Consider the following 23,378-nt stretch of genomic DNA (forward strand, 5'->3'; position numbering starts at 1 on the left):
AAACCTGGTTCTGTCTAATGAATGCAAAGTTGGGGTCCCTGGTATGTGGCTGGCCCAGCCAGGGGAGGTTCACCCCTCTGTTTCCCTTGCTTTTCCTGGAAGCCAGAGGGGTGGGCTGCCGGTCTCCTCCCTGTCTGGACAGAATGTAGGCCCTGAGGTGGGGTGGGTGGGAGGTCATCTGGTTCAATTCCATCTTAAACAGGCTGAGAACCCACCCATACGCTCATGAAGGGAACTTCAGGGTTGTTGCTCAGGGAGCAGAGAAAGGTTCCAGCAACCCAGATAGAGGGGGGTCAGAAAACCAGATGGGCTGTCTGTGGTCTCTGAGAAACTCAATCTGAAAAATTGCATTAGGCCAGACAAAGCAAGCCTTTTTTCCAGGTCTCGCTGGGCAACAGGTGAGTTAAGGGGAAAATTATGGGCTTTCAAAACAGGCAGATAGAGGTTCCTTCCGGTCACAATTCTGCCACTAACTCCACAAACACCTACTTTGCCCCTCTTGGCCTGTTTCCTCATCTGGACAGCGACGAGACTCACGCCCCAGGCATTGCCGAAGGACTGAGTACAGGGACGAGCGAGAAGCAGTCGGGTGATGAGGAGCACACCGCTGACCTGCAGTAGCTCATCTTCCTTCTTTCCTTTAACACGCTCTCGGAACCCCCAAAGCGTAACCCTGGATGAGGCTCAGTTCCGCCTCCTGTCTGGGGCTACCTTCTTATCACTGCCAAGGTCATCCCCCGGGAACTCCAACGCCAGACTTGGCCAAGAGGAGACAGGGGTGGGGGGAGCTGGGCTCTGTTATCTCCAGCACCACGACCTTGGGCGAGGAAGTGCGCCGTGATGAGCCCCAGTTCGACAGAAGGGTGCGACGCAGTAAGATGTAGGGTCTGCAGTGTGGGCTCCAGGGCATCTTCGGAGCCTCCACATCTCCGCTCTCCCGCTGCAGGGCTGAGGGCAGGACGCTTACACTGTCGAGTCTTCCATCCGTATTTCTTTGCTGGGGTTGTGGTGAGAGTAAATGAATTGATAAAGTCTTAGTGGCGGGCACGTTGTGCTCACTTAATGTCGAGCACCGCCTTCCCCATACGTATGCACCATTGTTTTACGTGTATCACTGGTCTCAGACTAGTGCTTTACCTGCGTCGTTTACCAGGCAAAAGGGTATGTGGGCGAGTCTATCTGCTGGGAGTTCTTATGGTGGATCCAATATTTTCTCTGTCGCTTTTTCATTTTTCCCCACCCCAGGTAAGTTAGAGAGATACTAAGTGAGCAGATTATGTATCTGTGTACTTGGAGCACCTACTAAGTACGTGAATAAGTGCCCAGTGGTAGCCTACCCACCACATGCTACTATAACACTGTGTATCTTTCTTTCACAGCTCCTAATCAGCTTATAATTATGGGATGTGTGTGTGTGTGGGGGGGGGACTGATTATGCAATTGATATCTGTCTTCTCCATTAGATTTTAAGCTCTATCCAATAGAGACAGTATCTGTTTTTAATCACCATTGTAGCCCTAGCATGTAGTAGGCACTCAATAAATATTTGTAGGATGAATAAAGATACTGTCCGTGTTCTCTATAAGCCCAGAGTCAAAGGGAGTGATAGGCAGGTGGACTGGTAATTTCAAAGCAATCTGCTAAGTGTAATGGTAGAAATATGCATGAGGTGTGTGAGAGCATGGATCAGGGGCAACTCACCCTGCCTCCCCAGGGTGATCAGGGGAAGCAGAATAGAAATAATACCGAGGCTAACTCTTGAAGATATGGCCAAACTTGGGAAAGGATGTCCCAGGAGAAGAGATTTCCATGAGCAAAGGCATGGATGGGGATGTAAACACAAGATGGTATTAGGACAGGAGAGGAGCCACAAGGTGTTTGCTAGGACTACAATCTAAGCTAGATAAAGAAAGGCAGGCAGGGGCTAACTCACAGAGGACCCTGGAGGCCAAGCTTGCATCCCATGGAACAAGCCTCATGCACAAGCCAGCCCTTTACACAGGAGAAGAAATTCACCAAGTCGTGCCTGGATTTTACTTCCCTGTAATACACCTTGCCCCCTAAAATAACATCTGGAGTTAGACTGCGAATCCCGGCTCTGCCACCTATAAGCTGTGCAGCCTTATAGCACCTCGTTTCCTCACCTGGAGGATGGGAAACGGTAGAATACCTACTCTTCACAAGATGGCGATGAGGATGAAATGAACTAATCCAATGAAGTGCTCAGTGTGTGCACAGTGCGCAAGCATGTGATTAGACAGTGGCTATTATCATCAGTCCCTTCCAAGCCCAGGACAACACCATCCATGGAAATTCTCTCATGTCACTCTCTAAACTTCCTGAGAGAAGTGGTCCCAGCCAGGTTCAGACAGGCTGAATTCTAAAGTAAGCAGTGCCTTAGAAAAGCTCCCATGTGATCTTAAAGGTAGACACCATAGGACATACAAACTTATTCTCAGATACCAGCCTCCCCTCTCTTTCTCAGGGACTGGAAAATGCAGCCAGTCTGGGTAGGATCCAGAAGAATCCATTTCAAAGCGTAAGTCCTGTTTATGTGCGGGCCTGACTCCCCTCCTCAGGAGATTCTGGTCAGGGTGGGCTGGGAGATTCCTCAGACAATCTAATAGATTAGTTTCCAGTTTAGCATAACAGCTAGACAGATTTTTGTGGTGAAGTCATCCCAGTCAATTAAAAGGCATTTTTCCCTGCTGCGAGTTCAGAAGTCCCGTTGGTTTGTTCCAGCTTTCTGGGATGTTTCATAATAGGATCCACCCTGGGTTAATTAATAACCCTTGATTCCTACTGAAATGCAAAGGCTGAAATCCTCTGTGTAAGCACATCCGGGCAGGGGCTGTTGGCAGAGCTGGGGTGAAGCCAGTGGGAGCTCCTCTCATCAGGGAGCGAGCCAGACCCCAAATGGTAGAAATGACAGCAGAGCTGGCAGTAAACAGAAAGTGTGGCCAAGCACAAGCTGAAGGTCAAAGCCAGAGAGGGTGTGAGGAGGGGCAGAAGTCGGGAGAAGTGGGCAGAGGAGGGATATCATAACCAGTGGAAGGCACCACAAGGCCAGAGATTAGGTAGATTGGGAGTAAACTGGAATGTGGGCGGTGAAATGGGTCAGGGCAAGTGGCTGGGACAAAGGTGGTGAATAAGAAGGGGTTGAGAGCGCTTGCTGTTATGGGATGCCAGCTCAAACATATCATGCGGCTCTGGTTCCATCTGGTCTCTGCTTTAAAGAAAAAATAGGTCATCTCTTCCCTTTTCAAATGCAAGCTGCAGGTACAGAATGAAGCTAAAGAACATGTGGCAGGGATTTACATGCATTCGCTGGAGAGTTACCAAGTCCTTTCTCGGAACCCCAGCCCCATGCACAGTACTCAAGGATAAGATGCCTTTTTCACCCAATGCAGAGCGGAGTTTCTCTGCTTTGAGCCTCTGGCCACCACTCCTACCCAGTCAGTCTTCTAAACCACTATTAGCATGTGCATCCTAAAATGAAAACATGATCACGTCACTCCACAGCTTAAAAATCTAACGGGTATGTCCCCACTGCCTCTACGACACGATTTCCAGCTGCTTGCCTTGCCACACAAAGCCCACCCTAAAGAGACTGTTCTCTGCCTTCTTTTCCAGTTTTATCTCCCATCCCCCTTTCCTCACACACCCTATACTCTGGTCATTTTCCCCAGATGTGACAAGCTGAGATTTAAAGCACTCTTTAGCCGGGAGACTTGATATGCACATCTGCCTCCTTCCCAGCCTGATGCAAAGCTAATTCTTTTCCCCAAACCCCCACCAAGCATTAACCTCTCTGTGAAGCCTTTCCTAAGGATGTCCCAAGGCAAGGGTGGCGATCCCTCTTCTGGGCTCACTAGGGTTTGCACAGGTCCCTAATGCATTACAGTCATTGCCCCCAACTGTCTCTCTTTCCACCAGAAGGAGAACACTGTGAGCGGAAGGCTCTGTCATTAAGGCCAAGTACAGAGCAGGTGCTCAGTAAGTGCTTCTTGAATGAAGGAGTGGGTTGAGATAAGTCAAATTCTGTTTATTTTTTTAATACACATCCATCAAGAAGTTAAAGGGCTTATTAAGTTCTCCTTCAGAACTGCTGCTTAATTTCCATTGGAGTCTCATTTAGCTATGATACTACCAAGTGGCAGAGCAGATATTGATGGAGGGAGGTGGCAGCGAGGATGGGAAAATTACCAAACATAGTAGGTAGAGGCTATGGCACTATGAGCCGGATTTCCCAGTACAAGCAGATGGACTTGCTCTCATTCTCATGGCTCCTTTCTTCTCGTCTTTGATTAAGGGGCTAAGGAGTAGTATAGTCAAACCAGGGAGGTGGGCCACGAAGAACTGTCCACCTGACAAAGCAGTCCCTGTTGCATTTAGAATCAGCAGGGCTCATCCAACCACGGTCTCAATATTCCCTCAGCCCTCATTATTTGGAGCTTGCCTCTGGCCATCAGCTATCCATCCTAGACACCCCTGCTCCCTCAAGAACAAGGCCTCTTGCAGGTAAATGTGGAAAACATGGACTTCCTGACTACAGAATTAGATTAACTTGTTTGCTACCAAAACCACCAGAAGAGACTAATGGCTTCTTAAATGGGGAAGATAAAAGATAACATTGGCAGGTGGAGAGATGTAGTAGGAAAAATGGTGACATGGGAGATGGGAGCCTGGGGTCTCTACACGGGACTCCAACAATAATTTGATGTGTGTGCTAGGTCTAGTCACTTCCCTGCTCTGAAACCCAGCTGTTAAACAAGCAGGTTGGATTAGATGATCTCCAAGGTCCCTTTCTAGCCCCACCCTACTATGATTGTCCCAAACCATCCATTCACTCACACATTCACTCAACAAACATTTATTGAACACCTTACCGGGACCTGTGCTATCTGCTATCAAGGAAGGGTTAGAAGTTTGCTCCAGATGCCAATTGAATGCCATATGTTTGGGGAAATATGATTGGCTATATATGTAAATGATACACACACATAAACATGAATGTTTTATATTTCTTATCCCCCCCCCAACTATAATACAGCAAACTTCTTTAAGCATGGATTATATCCTTTCCATTTCTGAATAACCCCAGGGACTGACACCTAGAAATTACTCATGTGACATGTCTTTAGCAACGTAAAGGGGACTGCAAAACTAGCTATTAACACTTAGCACTTTCTATATGCCATGCTCTGCTTTGAGCCCCTTGCATGTGGTAATTTACTTCATTCGTGCAACTCCGTAGGTACATCTTGTGATTACTATTATTACCATTATTATTTTCATTGAGGACACTGAAGCACAGAGAAGTCAAGTTACTTGCTCAAGGTCACTTAGGGAGTGGCAGAGCCGGGATTCCAACCCAGGCTGTCTGGCTCCAGAGTCAGAGCTATTATGGTCTTCGTGTCGTCTGAAGTGTACATCTACACTTAGAAACAAATTTGGACGAAAACAAAGAACGAACAGAATTGTGAACAGGAGGACTATCTAGCAATAAGTCAGAAACATCAAATGATGAGTAAGAGCCACCAGGGTTAGTGAGGAAAGGAGGAGTCTTTTGCTGGAAGGATATCTCATAAGAATTTGTAATTTATCCAGTAGATCAAAAGAGTAAGGTGAGATAGAAAGGGACGGTGGGATTATGTGCTTAGGGAACCTGAGCCAAGAGGGGAAATGCAAAAAAGCCTGATGAAGACAAACTCAAGACCCAACACATACTCTAATAGATCTACTTTGGTTAAGCAGGCCCCCGGCATCGGCTGGACCTAGGTTCAGATCCCGGTGGCATCACATTCTTACCAGCTGTGTGACCCTGGCTGGGCAATTTACTTAAGATCTCTGAGCCTCAGCCTCCTCAGCAATAGGCACATTGTGCGGGATGAGTTAAGGCACAGGAAGCACTTAACATGGCAGCCAGCATACAGAAAATGTTCCATCAAAGTTAACCACTATCACCATTACTATTGTTTCTCCAATTCCCTGTTGTCTTAAACTGGTGAGCCTAAAGATAGAGCCAGGATGGTGATAAACTCACCCACATTAATAACGCCACGGTTAAGAAGAGACACACTTGCCCCTCTGATGAGTTATGTTTCAGCTAATACACCCTAGTGTCCCACCTGCTTTTTTCATTCCCCCAGCTGGTTCTTAGATTTGAAAAGAAAAAGGCCTCCATGGAGACCTGCACGCTTTTAAAAATAATACAAAACAGAACGTCTGAGGTCAGGGTAAGCCAAGCCAAACAAATAAATCTTGCAGGATTGTGTTAACAAAACAAGGCTTAGTGGATCAGAGCGGGTAGAGTTCTGCCCGACTCAGCCCTGCAGAGAAACACCAAGCTCTGGTGAATTTCAAACACAAGGAGGTCAGATAGGAAGAGCAAATCACGGAGCACTTCAGAGTTCAGCATCAATACTTGGGCGGAAACCAGGAGAACATTCTGTGCACAATGGACCCCAGAACCCATGGGTCAATTACAGTCCTAGAAATCCACATCAGAAGGGTCTTATAGATCATCTATACAACCTCTGCGGAGGGCAATCTGGCAATATCTGTCAGAATTATAAGTGTATACTTGTGATGGGAGGTGTACTCTGAGATGGACATCCGCCTGTGGGAGGTTCATCAGGGAGCGCTCCAGGAACCACCACCGCCGGACTGGAAGGAGAAGGAAGGAAGCAGTGCGGGGAGGAAGGAGAAGCTGGCCTGCACTGCCATCTCAGCAAAGGCCTCTGTCAACCCCACCAAGAGCCTGGAGCTGGGACGGCCCTTCAGAGTCGTCCCAGGTTGGGGTAAATGGGCAAGGTCTTCGTACCGCCCAGTCACTGAATGTAGCAGCCACCACGAAAGAGATGCGAGCTGGGGCAAGGCAGCTGTGCTCACCTCGAGGCACTTCCAGAAGAGTGCTGACTGCTGAGGGCTGGCTTCTGGTAGCAATGCCAGCAGCTGGGGGAAGTCCCTTATTCCTCCAGGTGCATTACAGCACTCACGGCATGGGATGCTCTTGGAACCAGTGGTTCTTTTTCTAGGAAGGAATCCTATGGATATGCCAACAAACATTTGCAATGACATAGGTTTGGCATTATTTGTTAATAGTAAAATTTTGGAATAGAAATTACTGGATATCCATATGATGGCACTCTAGGCAATCATTAACAAGAATGAGGCAGCTCTGCATGTACTCTCATGGAATAAACAACCAGTACATTGAGAAGTCAGGGTGCAGAACAGTACAGATAAGTAGAAGGGTATGTGTGGACTTTGAACAGCTGACGGGACGGACTGTGCTGCTCACTGTCTATGGCCCCTCGGCCCCACACCTGCACTACGGGGGCTGGAAGCCTAAATCTACGCTTCCCAGAGTCTTTTGCCACATGCATACCCACTTAATTTCTACCAATGGGAGGCATTTATGCAAGAGTTGACGTCAGGAAGGAGGTAGCAATCGTTCTGCTTCTGGTGGCAGCTACAGAAGCTCACCGACAGCCTCAGCAGATACAGAGGGTTGGCGGCAATTCCTGCAGCATCGGTGGGAGTGCAGACTCATGGTTCTCCACTGGCCATGGTGGTAAGTGACAATGGCACCAGGGAATGTAGGGCTGCTGGGGCTCTGGGTAACAGGACTTTCCCTTTTGAACCATTTGTTATCAATCCTCCCATCAAATCTTCTTCTGAAATACCTACAATGGTTTATGTTTTTTGAACCAACTACTATTTATGAAAAACAAAGGAAAATACACATATATGTATATTTGATCATTGCATTTAAAATCTCTCTAGAAAGTTGCCCAAGAAATTAGTGATAATGGTTAAATGAACTGGTTTATGGATGGTTAAAGAAAATAGATTAGTTGGGGCAAGGTTGGAGGTAGACTTTTCATCAGATACCATTTTTTACCTTTTCAGTATTTGGCTATTTGTATATATTACCTTTACCCCAAAAACACATAAAAGAGAAAAATAATAAAGGTTATCTCTGATGAGGTACCTAAATTTCCTGTGAAATATTCGCCACATTCACCACCCAGTTTTTGCTGGAACTCCCCACCTACCGAAGGGGTGTGGCCCATTCATCATTACTCAGTACTGCTTCTTTTCTGTTCATACCAAGTTGAAATCCATGTTCTTGCAGGATAATACTATTAGCCTGAACTCTAACCCCAGTGAGGCAATCTGGGGTGGTTTTTCAGCACACCTGCACGTGAAACTTTTATCATTCATTTCAGAGAGGGTATGGAACCTTTCTGAGCCTCAGTTTCTTCTTCTGTCAAGTGGGGAGTGTCATAGCAGACATCTGAAAGGGTTGTGGTGAGGTTGAAATAAGATTATGCACGTGAAGTGACCTAACCAACACATCAGGTTATTGCTCTTGATATCTGCACCACCGGCGGAAAAACTCAGTGGGTAACAGGAGGGACCTGGAATCAGACTGCCTGGGTTCAAAGACAAATTCCTGCCAATTATAAGCTGGGCAACCTTGGGAAAGCCACTTACTCCCCTGAGTCTCAGATTGTGCAGGATGGAAGCAATGCTAGTGCTCATCCCAAGAGTCAAAAGTATTCAACCTGACCTTGGAAGTACTCAACATATGGTAACTGTTACCGTTTGCACCTACTTATTCAGGTTGTAGACACTCTGCAGGGAATAGATGGGATCCTAGGAAAGACCTGTCTCTGGACTAAATGTCTCCAGTTCCTTATACTGATCCCCTTTGCTCACAGATGTCAGACTCCACTGACTCCAATCACTCTCTTCACAAGGCATTCTGTGGGGTACCCCCTTGTGGTGTGACACCAAAACTGGATCTGTCACTAGAGTCTGACTAGCATAGTACATGTGTGGGTATGTGTGAGAAAGACGTGTGTGTGTGTGCGCTTGCACGCGCGCACATGTGTGTTTACGTACCATCACCTTCCTGGATTCTAAATGCTGTAGTTTGATAGTGCAACATGAAGAGGCATCAGGTTTTGGGGGAGTAGCAACCATAACTATAGTTTATTGAGCACCTAATATATGTGCCAGAAGCCATGCTAAGCATACAACACACTGACTCACATAATCCATACAGTAACTCTGGAGGTAGAAACTATTATCCTCATTTTTCAGGTGAGGAAACATGCATAGATATGTTACAAATAGAAGGTCAACACAAAAAAACATGGTAGAGCTGAGATCCATCTCCAGTCCCTCCTACTCTGAAGCCACAATCTTAACCTCCACACTAGACTTCCTCCACAAATATTAAGAATTTGTTCAAATCTTAGGTCTTTTCTTTCCCCATGTGATTTTAAAAAACTAAGTCTCCCTAATCTTGCTCCTCTTCAGCTGAGTTTTTCCATAGGGCCTTATATTGTATCCCCCTTCAATTTGATTGTTTCAGATTTAATGTAGCATATTCTCTCTCTCATTCAGCTTCAAGTCATCAGCAAACATAATTTGACAAGTCTCTATTAAGGAAAAGAATAAAGCCAAGGGCTCTGCCATTACATTTATTTCTCTCAAGGTGTATCTCTATATCATTTCCTAGTGGGGGTAATGTTCAACCTGTTACCAATCCACCGATCTGAATTAACATCCAGCCTCCATTTTTCTATCTTATTGGCAACTATTTCTTGAAATACCACATGGTCTTTATGGTCAATATAATATCTACAGCAAAGATTCATTCTAAGAAAGGTTGACCCATAAAGAACTGTGGATGGAAGGCTGAAGTGGGTATGCAAAATATATACTTCATGGTCTTAAGTGTTTAAACTATTTATTTTTTATTTAAATTCAATTGGCCAACATATAGTACATCATTAGTTTCAGGTGTAGAGTTCAGTAATTCATCAGTTGCATATAACACCCAGTGCTCATCACATCACGTGCTCTCCTTAATGCGCATCACCCAGTTACCCCATCCCCCCAACCATCACCCCTCCAACAACCCTTAGTTTGTTTCCTATGGTGAAGAGTCTCTCATGGTTTGTCTCCCTCTCTGATTTCTTCCCATTCAATTGTACTACTAGGTTTTTATTCCAACGATACAAATGTAGTGATCCAAAGGGGGACCTGCACCCCAATGTTTATATAGCAGCAATGTCCATAATAGCCAGACTATGGAAAGAGTGTTTAAACTATTTTAAGGGAAAAATCCCACCTTTGCTTCCCTAAGACATTTGAGTTGACGAAACATTAAAGAGCAGAAGATGAACAGCACTTGAATCAAGAGCCTTTCCAGGGATACACACACATCTACCTAACCCCATCCTACTCCAGTATCACAGGAGGGCAGGACTCGAAGGGAGCCACTGGCCTTCATACGCAAACCTGCGGCTTGTCCAGCTTCCTTCATTGGAGTCAAGAGCAGATTCTTCACCTTGCCTTGTCTTTCTCTCCATCTGTTAGAGCAAGGCATTGCCATTGCTTATGCCTTGGTACCTCTATTATCACTGAGGAAAGACTGACCATTGTAATTGCAGCCTTTTTTATCAGAGAGGAAAGAAGCCCAAGGCTCTGTCCTACCAAGTCCTAGTCTGCTCATTTCTCAGAACTGAGTCTATTTGAGATTAATCCATGCATCAAACTCATTGCTTAGTCCCACAGAGGGGTGACTTGTACCTGTGGAGAAAAAGAACTTTTGCCTCAAATATAAATAGAGGAGAGCTTGACATGCCAACCACCCTGGCCGGAACGTCTCAGACCCTTCAAGGACACTGCTGTGAGGCCCCACAGAGCCAATAGGGCATTCTGGGTAATGGAATGCAACATGAGGCAGTCCCCACCCCCCTCATCTCCCCGGCCTCCCCAGGGTTTCTTGATTCCTGGCTCTGCAACAGCTGAGGCAAACAGTTTTTGAACTTGGGGGGAAGAGGGTGGAGAGAAGGGGCGGAGGCTTCCTCTAGGCCAACCACAACTAACTCATTTGCTCTGTCCAGCAAAACCCAGACAGTGCAATTATCTGGTTAATTTGGCCCTTAGTTGGGAGACAGACTTCCAAAATGTGAGACCAGCTCAGACTAAACAGTGGCTTCCATCCTAAGACTTTTCCCAAGTGTGAGAGAATACACGTGAGATTCCTGGGGGGTTGCTTTGTGACCCGCCCATTCATCCACATGGATAAAGGCAAACAATTCAGATTCTAAGATGGGTTTAGGAAGGCATGTCTTTCAGGGAAAAATGCCCAAATGACCTGCTATTTGGTCTCCTGGCTAATTTGCCTTCTGGCTTCTATGAAGGCGGATGGCTCGAAATCAGGATGACTCTAAATTAGCCAATGTTTTCCAATATGATTGCAGCCTTCATAGATTGGCTGAGCGTTTCCAGAGCCCCTGGGTGAGTTATTCTTAGGGCACTTCCTGATGATGCCCTATAGATTTTATACCCATAAGATGGGCCAGGGGCATCACTGAGATAAATGGGTAAAATTAAAACATGCCTCTGGGGTTTTCACAAATGGGATAAGATAGGGCTAGCTAAATTGGCAACTGAGCACTTACCAGATGGTTTATGGAAAAACCAGATTTTTGAGGGGGATTAAGAAGCAGTAATTTATCTCCCTTGGAAACTGACAAGCAGCCTGGAATCTGTAGAATCTATCAGTTATTCATTCTGCAAGTATTTCTTTAGTTCTGGTCCTGTGCTACTTAACAAAGTGAGATCCAAATAGCCATGGCCTCTATGCTCATGCAAATAATCCCACACCTATATATATGGATAAGGGCGGGGAAGGACAAGTTCAGTGTTATGATAAGGAATAACCAGGTTAGCTGATTAGATCAAGGTGTGAAAGGAGGAGTCTTTGAGGAAGGGATTTAAAAGCTAACACTTTGGGATGCCTGGGTGGCTCAGTCGGTTAAGTGTCTGCCTTCGGCTAAGGTCATGATCCCAGGGTCCTGGGATCAAATCCCACTTGGGGCTCCTTGCTCAGCAAGGAGCTTGCTTCCCCTCTGCCTGCTGCTCCCCCTGCTTGTGCTGGTCTCTATCTTCTGACAAATAAAATCTTAAAAAAAAAAAAAATAATAAATAAATAAAAGTTAACACTTTAGGGGCTCCTGGGTGGCTCAGTTGGTTGTCTGCCTTCGGCTGGGGTCATGATCTCAGGATCCTGGGATTGAGCCCTGTGTCGAACCCCTGGGTCAGTGGGGAGTCTGTTTCTCCCTCTCCCTCTGCCCCTCCCCCCAGCTCATGCTCTCTCTCTCTCAAAAAAATAAACTTTTTTTTTTTTTTAAAAAGCTAACACTTTAAAGAAACTATACGCTTTTTTAGAAAGATCACTCCAGTGTTAGTAGCAAAAATAATCTGGAAGTGGGTAAAAAAGATAGAGTTAGGAAGATTGGATGAGAGCTAATGATGGTCCAGCCAAGGCTCTAGGCAATAAAGATGGAGAGAGGTGGATGGACTGGAGACATGGGATGTGGAGTCAACTAGCTGAATGGGTGTAGTGGTGGAGGGAGGGGAGGCAGCAGGGAGCCTGCGCAGGTTTCTAGCTAACATGGAAGGTAGAGGGTGTCACTCTTTATTGAGAGGGAACTTGGGAGGACAAGTAGGTTGGGGCTAGGGGAAGATGATGTGTCCTATTTTGGACTCAACCAAACTGGACTCCCACCATTCCACACCCCTTCTAGCCCCCTTACCTTTGCTCACACTGCTTCCATCTCATTACTCTTCATGTTGCCACATCCACTTGTTGAAATCCTACCCATCCTTCAAGACGCCCTCCAAATACCACCCCCCCCACTTGGAGCCATTCTCACTCCCCCAATTAGTGGTGGCTTCTGTTGCCCTTAGCACTGAGTTTGGACCTCTCTTTTCTGGACTCCACCTGTACTGAGGTTCTGTGAAGACTTATCTTGCCTCCCTTCCTAGACCACAAACTTATTGAGACAGAGCCTCTGCTTCTATATCCTCCTTCCCCACATGTTAGTGAGTTAGCATGGTAGATGTTTGACAAATATTTGTTAAGTGAACAAAAATAACGTACTCTTTGCCATGGAAGGAAAACCAGTAGACATTGGACTGACTTGAAAGCCACAGGATCAAACTGAAATTCAAGTTTAAGGTGTTTTAATACTAAGCCAACTCAAATTGGATGCTCAGAAAGGCTTTCTGTTCCTCCAACACACCAAACTCAAAGAATACTAAAAAAGTCACACCCCCTATTTTCTTACTGCACTTTTCTGAGTTCATCTTATAGTAGGGACCTTGTCTATCTTATTAACTCTTTGTCTTTGATGATGATGATGATGATAAATGAGTAACATTTACTAAGTGCCTGGTATGTGCCAGGCACTGTTCCAAGTACTTGGAGACTAACTCATTTGATCCTCATAGTCACCCTATGAAATTGATGCTATTATTACCCAATTGTACAGATGAAGAAACTGAGTTGCAAAGAGCTTAGTACTGCTCAATCAAAGTCACACAGTTAGTAAGGAGTGGCAGTGGGATTCAGACCTGAAGTCTGGTTCCAGAGCCCAAGCTTTGATGTGCTCTCCTAAGGCTGAGCACCATGCTTGGCATTTAGTAGGTCCCCAACAAGTGTTCACTGAATGAATGGGAGAAGCCCTAGATCTGGAGGTCACAGGTTCTAGTCCTCATTCTGCCACTGCCTTCCTATGTAGCCTTGAGCAAGTCCGTGTTTCTTTCCCCATAAATTGAGGTGCCTGGCTATTTATATTAGCAGTAATAACAAGAGCCAGTATTCGTAATTCTGGTCTCATTTGAAGTTTTAAATAATTTAATCCCAACAACACTGATACAAGGAAACTGAAGCATAGAATGATTGAGTCACCTGCCCCGTACCTATTAAATGAGAGAGCCAGGATTCAAACCCACTGTGCTGCCTAGCCCAAGTAGTTCCAAGGAGATGGCTTGGGGGCTATGGGGGAAATGGGGAGAAGGTAGAACAGAATGGAGCAGACAGATTTTGGGGTTCCCCATGTCCATTTCATTAGTTTCCTTTTCTCTACTTTTCTCTATTTTGTACAATGGGCTCCTACTTGAGATTTCCTTTGAAGAAAGGTTCTGCTGCTAAAACAAAAACCATTAAACTAAATAATTCTGGATTTAATAAAACTCCCAGTTATAAGCCAGGATTTTCTGATAATCTTGGCTCATGGTAGCCTCATAAGATGAGGATCAAGGCTGCTCCTGGGAATGGCTCTAGCTGTGGAAAATATCAGGGTGATAGCACGGAAGACCCAGCTCCAACCTACCTGCTCCACTCGGATCTCAATTTCTCCATTCACCTTCTTTCCATGAAAATACTTGGTCCTGTGAAAGAAAGGAAGAGAGCTCCTGAGTAAGGGTGCACACTGCTTTACTGTTTTCTTCCTTCTCCCAAAGGCCTTGCCCCCAGAGGTGCATGTCAGACACATTTGTAACTTCATGCTCTCTCCTCCCACCTTGACTGATGATTTTCTCATTATTTGTATGTACTGTGTGCGAGGGGAAAGAATACTGGATGGGAAGATTGGAGACTCAGGTTCTGGTTCTACCAAGTGGCTCGACCTCCCTGTGTCTCAATTTTATAATCTGTAAAAGGAAGATATTAATAGCTGCATGACATATTTCTAAGTATTATTTTAAGGATCAAATGAGACAAGGAATCTTACATAAATAAATAATGCAGAATTATTTTTTATTATTTATAGTTACACTCTATATACTCCATAAATTATCTACCCATCTACCCATTCCTCCATTTGTCCATCTGTCCAAGGAAGCAGCCCTCATCTATCTCTTTATCCATCCATCCGTCCGTCCATCTGTTCATCCATCCATCCATCCATCCATCCTTCCTTTCATCATCTTTCCTCTGTACCCCTACTTCTATCTTCTCAGTAAATGGCATCCCATCTACCCATTGCTCAAGGCGGAAACATAGACATCATTCTTGTTATCTCTTTCTCCCTCCCTATCCCACTGATTCTACATTCTAACTATTTCCCAAATCCATCCACTTGCCAATTTTTCTCTGTAAGCACCCTAATCTTGGCCCCCTCATCTCTCTTCTCATATAGATTCTTTTTCATACTCTTCTTTCATAGTACTTATTACAATTATAATTAGTTATAATCAGTAACTGCATTTAATGCCCGTGTCTCACTAAACTATAACACAGCTCCTTGAAGTAAGGAACAAATACTCCCAACACCTACCAGAGTACTTAACACACATTAGGAGCTCAATTAATATATGCTGAATGAGTAAATGAGTGAAGAGATAGATGGGAAAAAACCCACTTGTTGAGTATTTACCCTATGCCAGAAACTGTGCTGTAGGCTTTAACCTATATAGCCTTTCTCATTTAATGCTTCCAACCACCACCATGAAGAAGGCATTATTATTTCCATTCTATAAAAGAGAAAACTGAAACCCAGAGAGATGAAATATTTTGCCTAAGGGACTTGAATCCGGCTTTCTAATTCCACTTCTATGTTTTTGCTCACCCCTGAAAAATAGCAGCAAATGTTGGGGTACTTTGGGTTTAGATGTCCTCTCACACACAAGGCAAAAGTAATACAAGTTTCCATTTGCTCTTTTGGATTTGGGTATGAAGAAACTAACAGTTCTCAGTCACTTGCTGTAAACTGAGCACCGTGTTAAGCATTTACATAAACTTTTCTGGGGTAGAGATGGCTCTTTGTTCCAATACCCATTCTCCTCTTCACCACAGTAAGAAAGTTTACAGATTGGCACACACACACAAAAGAATGAAGATCCCAACTCTCCATTCAGCTAGATGTGGCCACTTGATTGAGTTCTAGTCAATAATTTGTAAGTAGTACATCCAAGAATCCTCTCAGTTTCTTCTTCTATTCTTCTTCCTGGAACATCCATGTTGCCATCTATTTTTTTAACCTGCCATTTACGAAAGAAAGAATCCTTTCTACAAATTCTCTGACCAAGCTTCAGTCTGTCTGCTTCCAAAGAGTCTCTATCTACACTTAGCTGATGCCAGTGGAGTTCATCTCTTTCCAAGACTTCCCAAATCACTGACTGATAGCTCTAATATTAATATTACTTTTTCTTACAATGTTCGCAGGCTTAGCTGTCAACTAAGCAAAACTTTAGTGGGATAGGAGCTGTTACTGTGACTTGAAAGGAAGACCTGCTTTTTCTTCCAGGCATGGTGTTTGATAAAACATGTGCAGTGAGGCTCATGCAAAGGGGACTTTTCCACATAGTTTGTGAATTTTATCACAAATCTTTAAAGGTAGTGTCAGCAAACTACAGACACTGGGATAAGTCCACCTCTAATATTTGTGAGGCCTGGGGCAAAAGAACAAATGGAGGCTTATGTATCATATGTATAATATTTTTAATCGATAAATAAAGCCAGCAAACATTTAAATAAAACATGTCTGTCTTCCTTCCTTGACAAATATAACTTCATAATAACCTGGAAGGTTCAGAATTTAGACTTCTTGGAATTCTTAGAGTTCTACCCAGAATAAGGCAACATGTGGATTGCCACGTCTTGGTCCCTACAGTCCTCCCTAATTCTCTTCCCACCCTCCTCTCTGTCCTGCACCACCCAGGATTCTTGTGCAGGCTCATGGATGGCCGAGCCCATTGCCATGCTTCATTTCTTCACTCGTGCCCCTGTCAATAGTTCTCCCTTGGCTATGCCTTGGGAGGATGGACAGGGAACTGGCCTACACAGGGCATGGAATTGGGCCAGGGTCCCTTTGGGCAGGGAATTCTAGGGTTCTATGTATCCAGTGCATGGTCTAAGGGTACAATTTGCAGGGCCCTCCTTTGCCATCAGAAAGGGTACAGCTAGTAAGGGCTGGAGTCAGAGTTAGGGCAAGGTTCCCTCTAGCTTGGGTTTAAAAGAAGTATTAGATGGGCCTGGGACCTCAGAAGGGTGACTAATGAGAACAATCACTAGTACACTGGAAAAAGCATGGCTTGGGCAAAATTTGAGCTCTACAGCTCACTTACCCCATGTTCTAAGCCAAGGTACTTAACTCCTCTAGGTCATGGTTTTCTCATTTGTCAAGGGTGATAACATCTACAGCCAAGGCTGTAGTTATAAATTCACCTGATCCTGTATGCAACAAGGCAGTAGAATGTAGTAGACTTAGGGCAACCACATGGATGCAATCCCAGCTCTACCACTCACTGTGCAACCTTGGGTAAATCACTCAACCTCCATGTGCTTCAGTGTCCACATTTGGGAAGTGGGGTTGATGCTAGTAACTAACTCACAGGGTTGTTGTAAAGATTAACCAAGGTAAGATGTATAAAGCACTCAGAACAGTTCCTGCACATAGATAGTAAGCTCCAAAGTACACAGCCCAGGGCCTAAAACAGAATCAACAACAAAGAACTATTGTTTTCTCTGTGCCCGTGGGTGTCGTGTGGTGGGGATCCACGAATAAAACATAATCTTACCCTCACGGAAGTTACAACACAGAAATGTGATTCACCTCACTTTGATCTGTTCCACCAGTGCAATGAGTGATGGGGTTGATAATAATAATAAATTGACGCCGTTGGTATATAAGGCCTGCAGGTACCTTCACATCCCTCCTACTATTTGACCCTAATGTCAACCCTGAGAGTAGGTAGGGTGGGGATCAGTCCCCACACATTCCAGATGGAGAAGTCCCTGTTCAAAGACACATAAAACTTCTAAGTGGCACCGGTGAGTTAGATCTTGAACTTCAAGATTTTTGGGATTCAGTTCAGACCCTCTGTGTCCTTCATGATCTGGATCCTGCTGACCTTGACCCATTTCTCCTCTGGTTTTCTGCCCACCTCACAGACACACTCAATTTCCTGCAATTCTCTAGCCTCGTCCTACACTTTACGCCTCTGAGCCTTTGCACAGGCTGTTCTCTCTGCTTAGGATGTCTTGTTCTTCACTGCCTGGCTGCCTCCAAGATCTTCACTCACCTTCTTTATCAAGTTTTCCTTGAAAGTGCCCCCCCAAGGACGCTGGGTTAGGTGTTCCTCCTTGGGGTTCTCACATTCTATACTAACAACCATTAAAGCACATATCACTCCCTGATGTAATCACACGGTGTTTGTCTCTACCTTGCCCCCGTACACTTAGTCTGAGAGCTCCTGGGAACCTGAAACTGTGTCTCAATGCTCACTGAATCCAGTATCTGGCACAAAGTGCCAGGGCACAAGGCACATGTTTAACAAATGTTTGCTCACTGGGTAAATGAATAATGTCTTCCAGGGATAAGCTGTAGCGTATCCTGTCCTCGAGACACTTTACTGTCATCTACTGGTACACCGTTGTAATACACTTACAAATCTGCACTGATTACGATGTTGGGTCCTTGTACAGTGTCCACCCTGAATGATGGGTAGCCCTCAACTCTATTCTAACCAGAACTCAGAACGCTTTACACTATACCAATACTACCCAAGCAGCCCAGGCTTTCACAAGGCCTCACCTTCCCAGGAGAAACACTTGTTTTGCCCATCTCTGGAATGTTTACTGCAGAGCCTGGCAGATGGACTCAGGCTGAAGCTTAGGGTCAGGCAGTCCATCCCCCTGCCTGGCTGGGAGTCAGAAGTCTGTCTCCTGACAGGCCACACAGACTGCTGCCTCCTTGCCGGGGGCTCATTCAGGCTTGAGCTGCCTCTGAACAGTCCTGTCTGGCAGAGGGAAGGGTAGGGATGGTCTGGAATTTTAGATGCCTTGGGGGCTGGGGTTGCCGCCTTTGTAATTGCCTGGCTGTTTGACCTCAGGCAAAACGGACGGCCTCACTGTGCCCAAAGGCGGTCTCTCTAATGCAGACCTCTTCCCAATGCCCTAATATGTTTATTCTCATAATGAGTTCCCTGACTATCCCAGCCAATCACTCAAGGCCTTGGCCTTGGGAAGGGGGTGGGGGAAACTCTTGATTCCAGGAAGCTTCCTTCTCTGTGGGTGGTCTCGTATTTTACTGCCACATCAGAGGCACCAGGAAGGAGAATATTATAAAACAAGCGCTGCCTGGGGTGGGAAATCCCAAGTTTGGGGAGGCGGGAAGTGGTGTGTGAGAGAGATTTATGAGGAGGGGGTCAGAGCTCTTTCATGACGACAGCAGGGCCAGAAGGAAGAGGAGAATTAGCGCAAACAGGATCCACCTGTGTCCAAGCAGCACCCTCCTAATAAATATGTCTGGGATGTAGAGTCAATGTGGCTGGGCCTTGGCTGGGTCCTTCCCAGGGAGGAGGGGTCAGGAATTTTCTGTCTCAGGCACAGCCCTCTTCCCACAGGTGGCCCCTGTAGGGGGAGGGAGGGCGGGGATGCAGGGATCTGGCCCCAGGAGGGGAGTCTCCTGTTCATTGCTTATTTGTCACCTGAACTTAAACAGGGGGAGATGGAGTATGGACCATGCAGGAAACCATCGAAGGTAGACATGCCCAAGGCTTTCCCAGTCAGTAAGATGAGGAGGGTCACATGGCACCTTGGCTGGAGGGAGGTGTGACAAAAGCAGGACCTTTGAACACAGAGGTCCAATTCAGAGATCAATTCTAGCTCCATTATTTACTCAAAAGTATAGCTAATCTGCCTGCCCCTTCCCACTGCCAGAGGGGATCCTCCAGTGATGGCGCAGACTCTCCATCCCACCTTGCAATTAGGGAACTCCAGTGAGTCAGGCAGGGGAGGGACCCTCTGAGGGTGGCCAGGCCCCTTGCACCTATATGGGGATCTGTGGATGTAAGAAACTAGAGCCCTAGGCCACAGGATGTGACAAATGTCCCCTCATTGGCTTCTGACAGCAACAGGAAAGGAGATTTTCATGGGTAGGTCTGGTCACCATTCACTCCCTTATGCAATCACTATCTACTGAGCCTCATGGGGACCAGGCACCTTACCAGGTGTAAGGGGAAAAGGCTGACATGGTGCCTGCTCTTGGAGAGCTCACGCTCCCAGAAGTCAGAAAACTAACCAGGTGAAAAAGAACTGGTGACTACTGAGAATAAAATACACAAAGGGATGGAGGATAAGATGTGGAAAGCAGAGAAGATCTGACTCAGGTTGTCATGGAAGGCTTCTTCAGGAGATGCTGAACATGTATTTATTGACCATCCACTATAGGCCAGGGCCTGCAGGCTCTAAGGAAGTTCTTGGCCTCAGGGGAGCTTACCACCTAACAGGAGGGAGAGACTCATAAATGGACAATGACCACACAGGGCATCAGCCCAAAGAGCCAGGTCACCCCACAAAAGGCACACCCAGCCTAGTCTAAGGGTCAGGGGCCACTTCCCTGGTGAGTGGCCCAGTTCATCCATCCATGTATCTAATATCTGGGTCCTCTCCTTTGCCAGGGCCAAGGGCTACCAAGATGAATGTGAGAGGGTCTGGATGTGTATGTGTGAAAGGCACAGACAAGGGCAAATGAGTTGGGCAGGGGCTGGGGGTGCTCAGGGAGATGATAAATTCTCCTGGGGCATATCCTAAATGTGCAGGAAAATGAGCAACAGGCATGGAGCAGAAGACCCAGATTTGAGTTGGCAGCTGGGGCACCTGCTACATGATTTTGGACAAACCCTTACCTCTCCATCTGTAGAACAGGGACAGGAAGACTACCCACAGGGTTAGCATGAAGCTTAAATGAGGATGCAGATTTGGAGGACTCTGGGAACCTGCCAAAAATGTGCTAGTAGGTGTGCTGCTCACTGGTGGGCTGCAAAGGTGGAACTTCTCCTCTACAGGTAAAGAGGTCAATGGGCACTGCTAGCATCGGAGACAGACTCAGGTCCCGTCCAGCTCTGCTATTTATTTCCTGGTGCTGCCTCAGACAGACATCAACCTTCCCAAGCCCATTTCATTTGTAAGTGCTCATGAATGCTATCGTTGACACATCCCAACACATGGCAGGTGTTTAATGTTCATCTCTTTCCCTCCTGACCTTCACCAGGATGGGGAGAGGGCTGAGGTCAGTTGGGTCGTCCCTGGGGAAGTGACGTGTCATTTCCTCTCTCCAAGAGGAAGAAGGTGGCAGTATCTTCCTTGCTCTAAGAACTCCTGCTTCATGAAGTCTAGCATAATGGGAACCTGCCTGGACTGCTCTCTGGGATCTCCTCTTCCTCCCCAGTACAGGCCTTTAGGGCAAATAAAATCATCAGCCACCCACTCACCATAACTGCAGAAATCAGGCTAGAATGTCATCTCAGTACTTACCCCTCTCCTTGCCAAAGACACTACACTGTGTCACCCTCATTCCTACAGATATCTGAAAGTTCACAATCTTTATTACACAAAGAGAGTTTGTTAATATTTAGAAGGCTAAGCCATTCCCTCAGCAAACATATATTTAATGAGCATCCTCTAAGTGCCCATCTGGGGAAATGCCCATGGGAAAGGTAATAAATACACTGAAAGGTAATTCATACCAAGGTGCAAATGACTAATATCTGATCATTTCAGAAAAGGGATTTAAATGATATAGGAGGATGAGAAGGGCATGTGAGAATATTAAGTGTTTGATTTAGAAAGGAGGTAATTCATACCAAGGTGCAAATGACTAATTTCTGATCATTTCAGAAAAGGGATTTAAATGATATAGGAGGATGAGAAGGGCATGTGAGAATATTAAGTGTTTGATTTAGAAAGGAGGTGTGGGGCCTGTCAAGGTATGAAGGACAGGGCACAGAAGGAAAAGGCTTAGAAAAGTTATTTTCTATCCATCCTTCCCTCCTCCTCTCCATCCATCCATCCATCCATCCATCCATCCATCCATCCATTTACCCTTCTATCTCTCCATCCAACCAACCATGCACCCATCCATCCACCCACCCACCCATCTACCCAAGGTTCACTATGTGCCCAGCATTGTGCTAGACCCTAGGTATTGCACTAAACAAAACAGCCCTCCTGCCATCATGGTGCATACAGTCTAGCTGGGAGACAGACCCAGAAGAGCTAGACTGCATATTTATCCTGAATTCTGTCTTCTTTAGCAGAAGTTACCAATTGGTAAATTTCATGAAGTCCACAGTCTTATTTTGGACTTAAATTATAGGCTTACAATTTTAAAATAGAAAATTCATACAAAAAATTCAGATTTCTGACTGCCCTTGAAAAATCAATGACTTGGCAACACCAGCCCCTTATTCCTGCATGGTTAACAACTGGGTGAGTGAACTGCAGCTGCTGCCTTCAGAGCGGACACCAGTTCTCACGCCCAACACAGACCCTAATGTTCCATCGTCTTGCTGAAGCTGGAAACCAAGTGGCAGATACCATTTGTCATAAAGCATGTGCTGTTGTTTTCCTTGGAGCAGCGAAATATTTCTCTATGCTTGTGCCTTTTCCTACCACCTGCCCCTTCTCTCCCTGCCCATCTTGTCTCCTGTAAGCAGCTGCACGGGCAACCCCTAATTTAACTAATTCCATTCTGAAGATGGCAATTAGCTCAAGGGCAAATCTTCAGGAAACCCGCACCCTTACCCTTCCTGAAGATCCAGGATGGGAGGTCAGGAAAATGGACACAAAGCACCATCCTCTCTTACCATTATAGACAGCCTCCCTCCTGCCAAGGAAACACATCCCAGGCAGGCTTCCACAGGCCCCAGGAGAAGAGACGTTCTGTAATGAGGCTGGCATCTGCCCAGTGACCTGCCTCCCCCAGGGCAAGCCTGTAACCAGGCAGGATGAAGTCTGTAGACTCCAGCACTGAAACAGCTATTGCTAAGAAAGCCATGGCATCTGAGGGACTCAACTGAAAAGGTCATTCAGAGGACCAGGGCAAGAAAACCATGCTTTGGAGGAAGAGGGGAGACTTACAAGGTGAACAGTTGAGCTCTTCGGAGAAAAGCAAGGCAAGGTCAGAGAAGTGACTGAGACATAAGGTCACAGAGGAAAAAACACAAAGCTTTAGGCTCAAGACTCCTGTAAGGGCTTACAGACCAACCCCTTTATAGCCAGGGCCTCTTCTGCAACATTCTTTCCAAATGGCCAGCCCAGTCGTGCCTGAACACCTGCAAGTGATGGGGAGCTCACTCTGTCACTGGGCAGCCCACTTGATCTTTGGATGACTTTGCCATTCTATATATTGAGCTGAAATAGATCTCCTGCTTAGGTGGCCCTGCTGTTCCCAGCTCTACCAGTTGGAAGCCACATGAAAAAAGTCCTCTAACTCAGAGGTTTCTAAACTTGGCTCATCATCGTTTAAAAAAAAAACAAAACAGTTTCCCAGCTCCACTCTAGATATTCTGATTCAGTAGTTCTAAGGGCCTGTCCTGCACCCATCTGAACTTCCAGCAACAGCGCCTCCATCTGCATTTGCACTGAAGGAACCAAGCAGCTCTGTTGCACACGGTCTTGGTGGGACTGTCCCGGGACACACTGTGGAAACAGCCAGGCTTGTTCTTCCCCAGGTATTTGATTTGTGAACAGAGAGGCACATGGCTGGAGGAGAACA

The 23,378-nt window shown here is 45.9% G+C and overlaps 1 protein-coding gene across 2 annotated transcripts in view; it reads right to left on the reverse strand.

Annotated features, from left to right (window-relative positions):
- SYN3 (synapsin III) overlaps positions 1–23,378 on the reverse strand; it is a 445,565-nt gene that overhangs the window by 377,975 nt on the left and 44,212 nt on the right. For both annotated transcript variants that reach the window (XM_081822362.1, XM_081822363.1), the window contains exon 3: positions 14,211–14,268. In XM_081822362.1, coding sequence (XP_081678488.1) covers positions 14,211–14,268 — 58 coding nt within the window. The remainder of the gene's footprint in view (positions 1–14,210; positions 14,269–23,378) is intronic.

The sequence above is a fragment of the Leptonychotes weddellii genome, chromosome 5 (assembly GCF_054177405.1).
Source record: "Leptonychotes weddellii isolate Sample4059 chromosome 5, ASM5417740v2, whole genome shotgun sequence".
NCBI classification, from domain to species: Eukaryota; Metazoa; Chordata; class Mammalia; order Carnivora; family Phocidae; genus Leptonychotes; species Leptonychotes weddellii.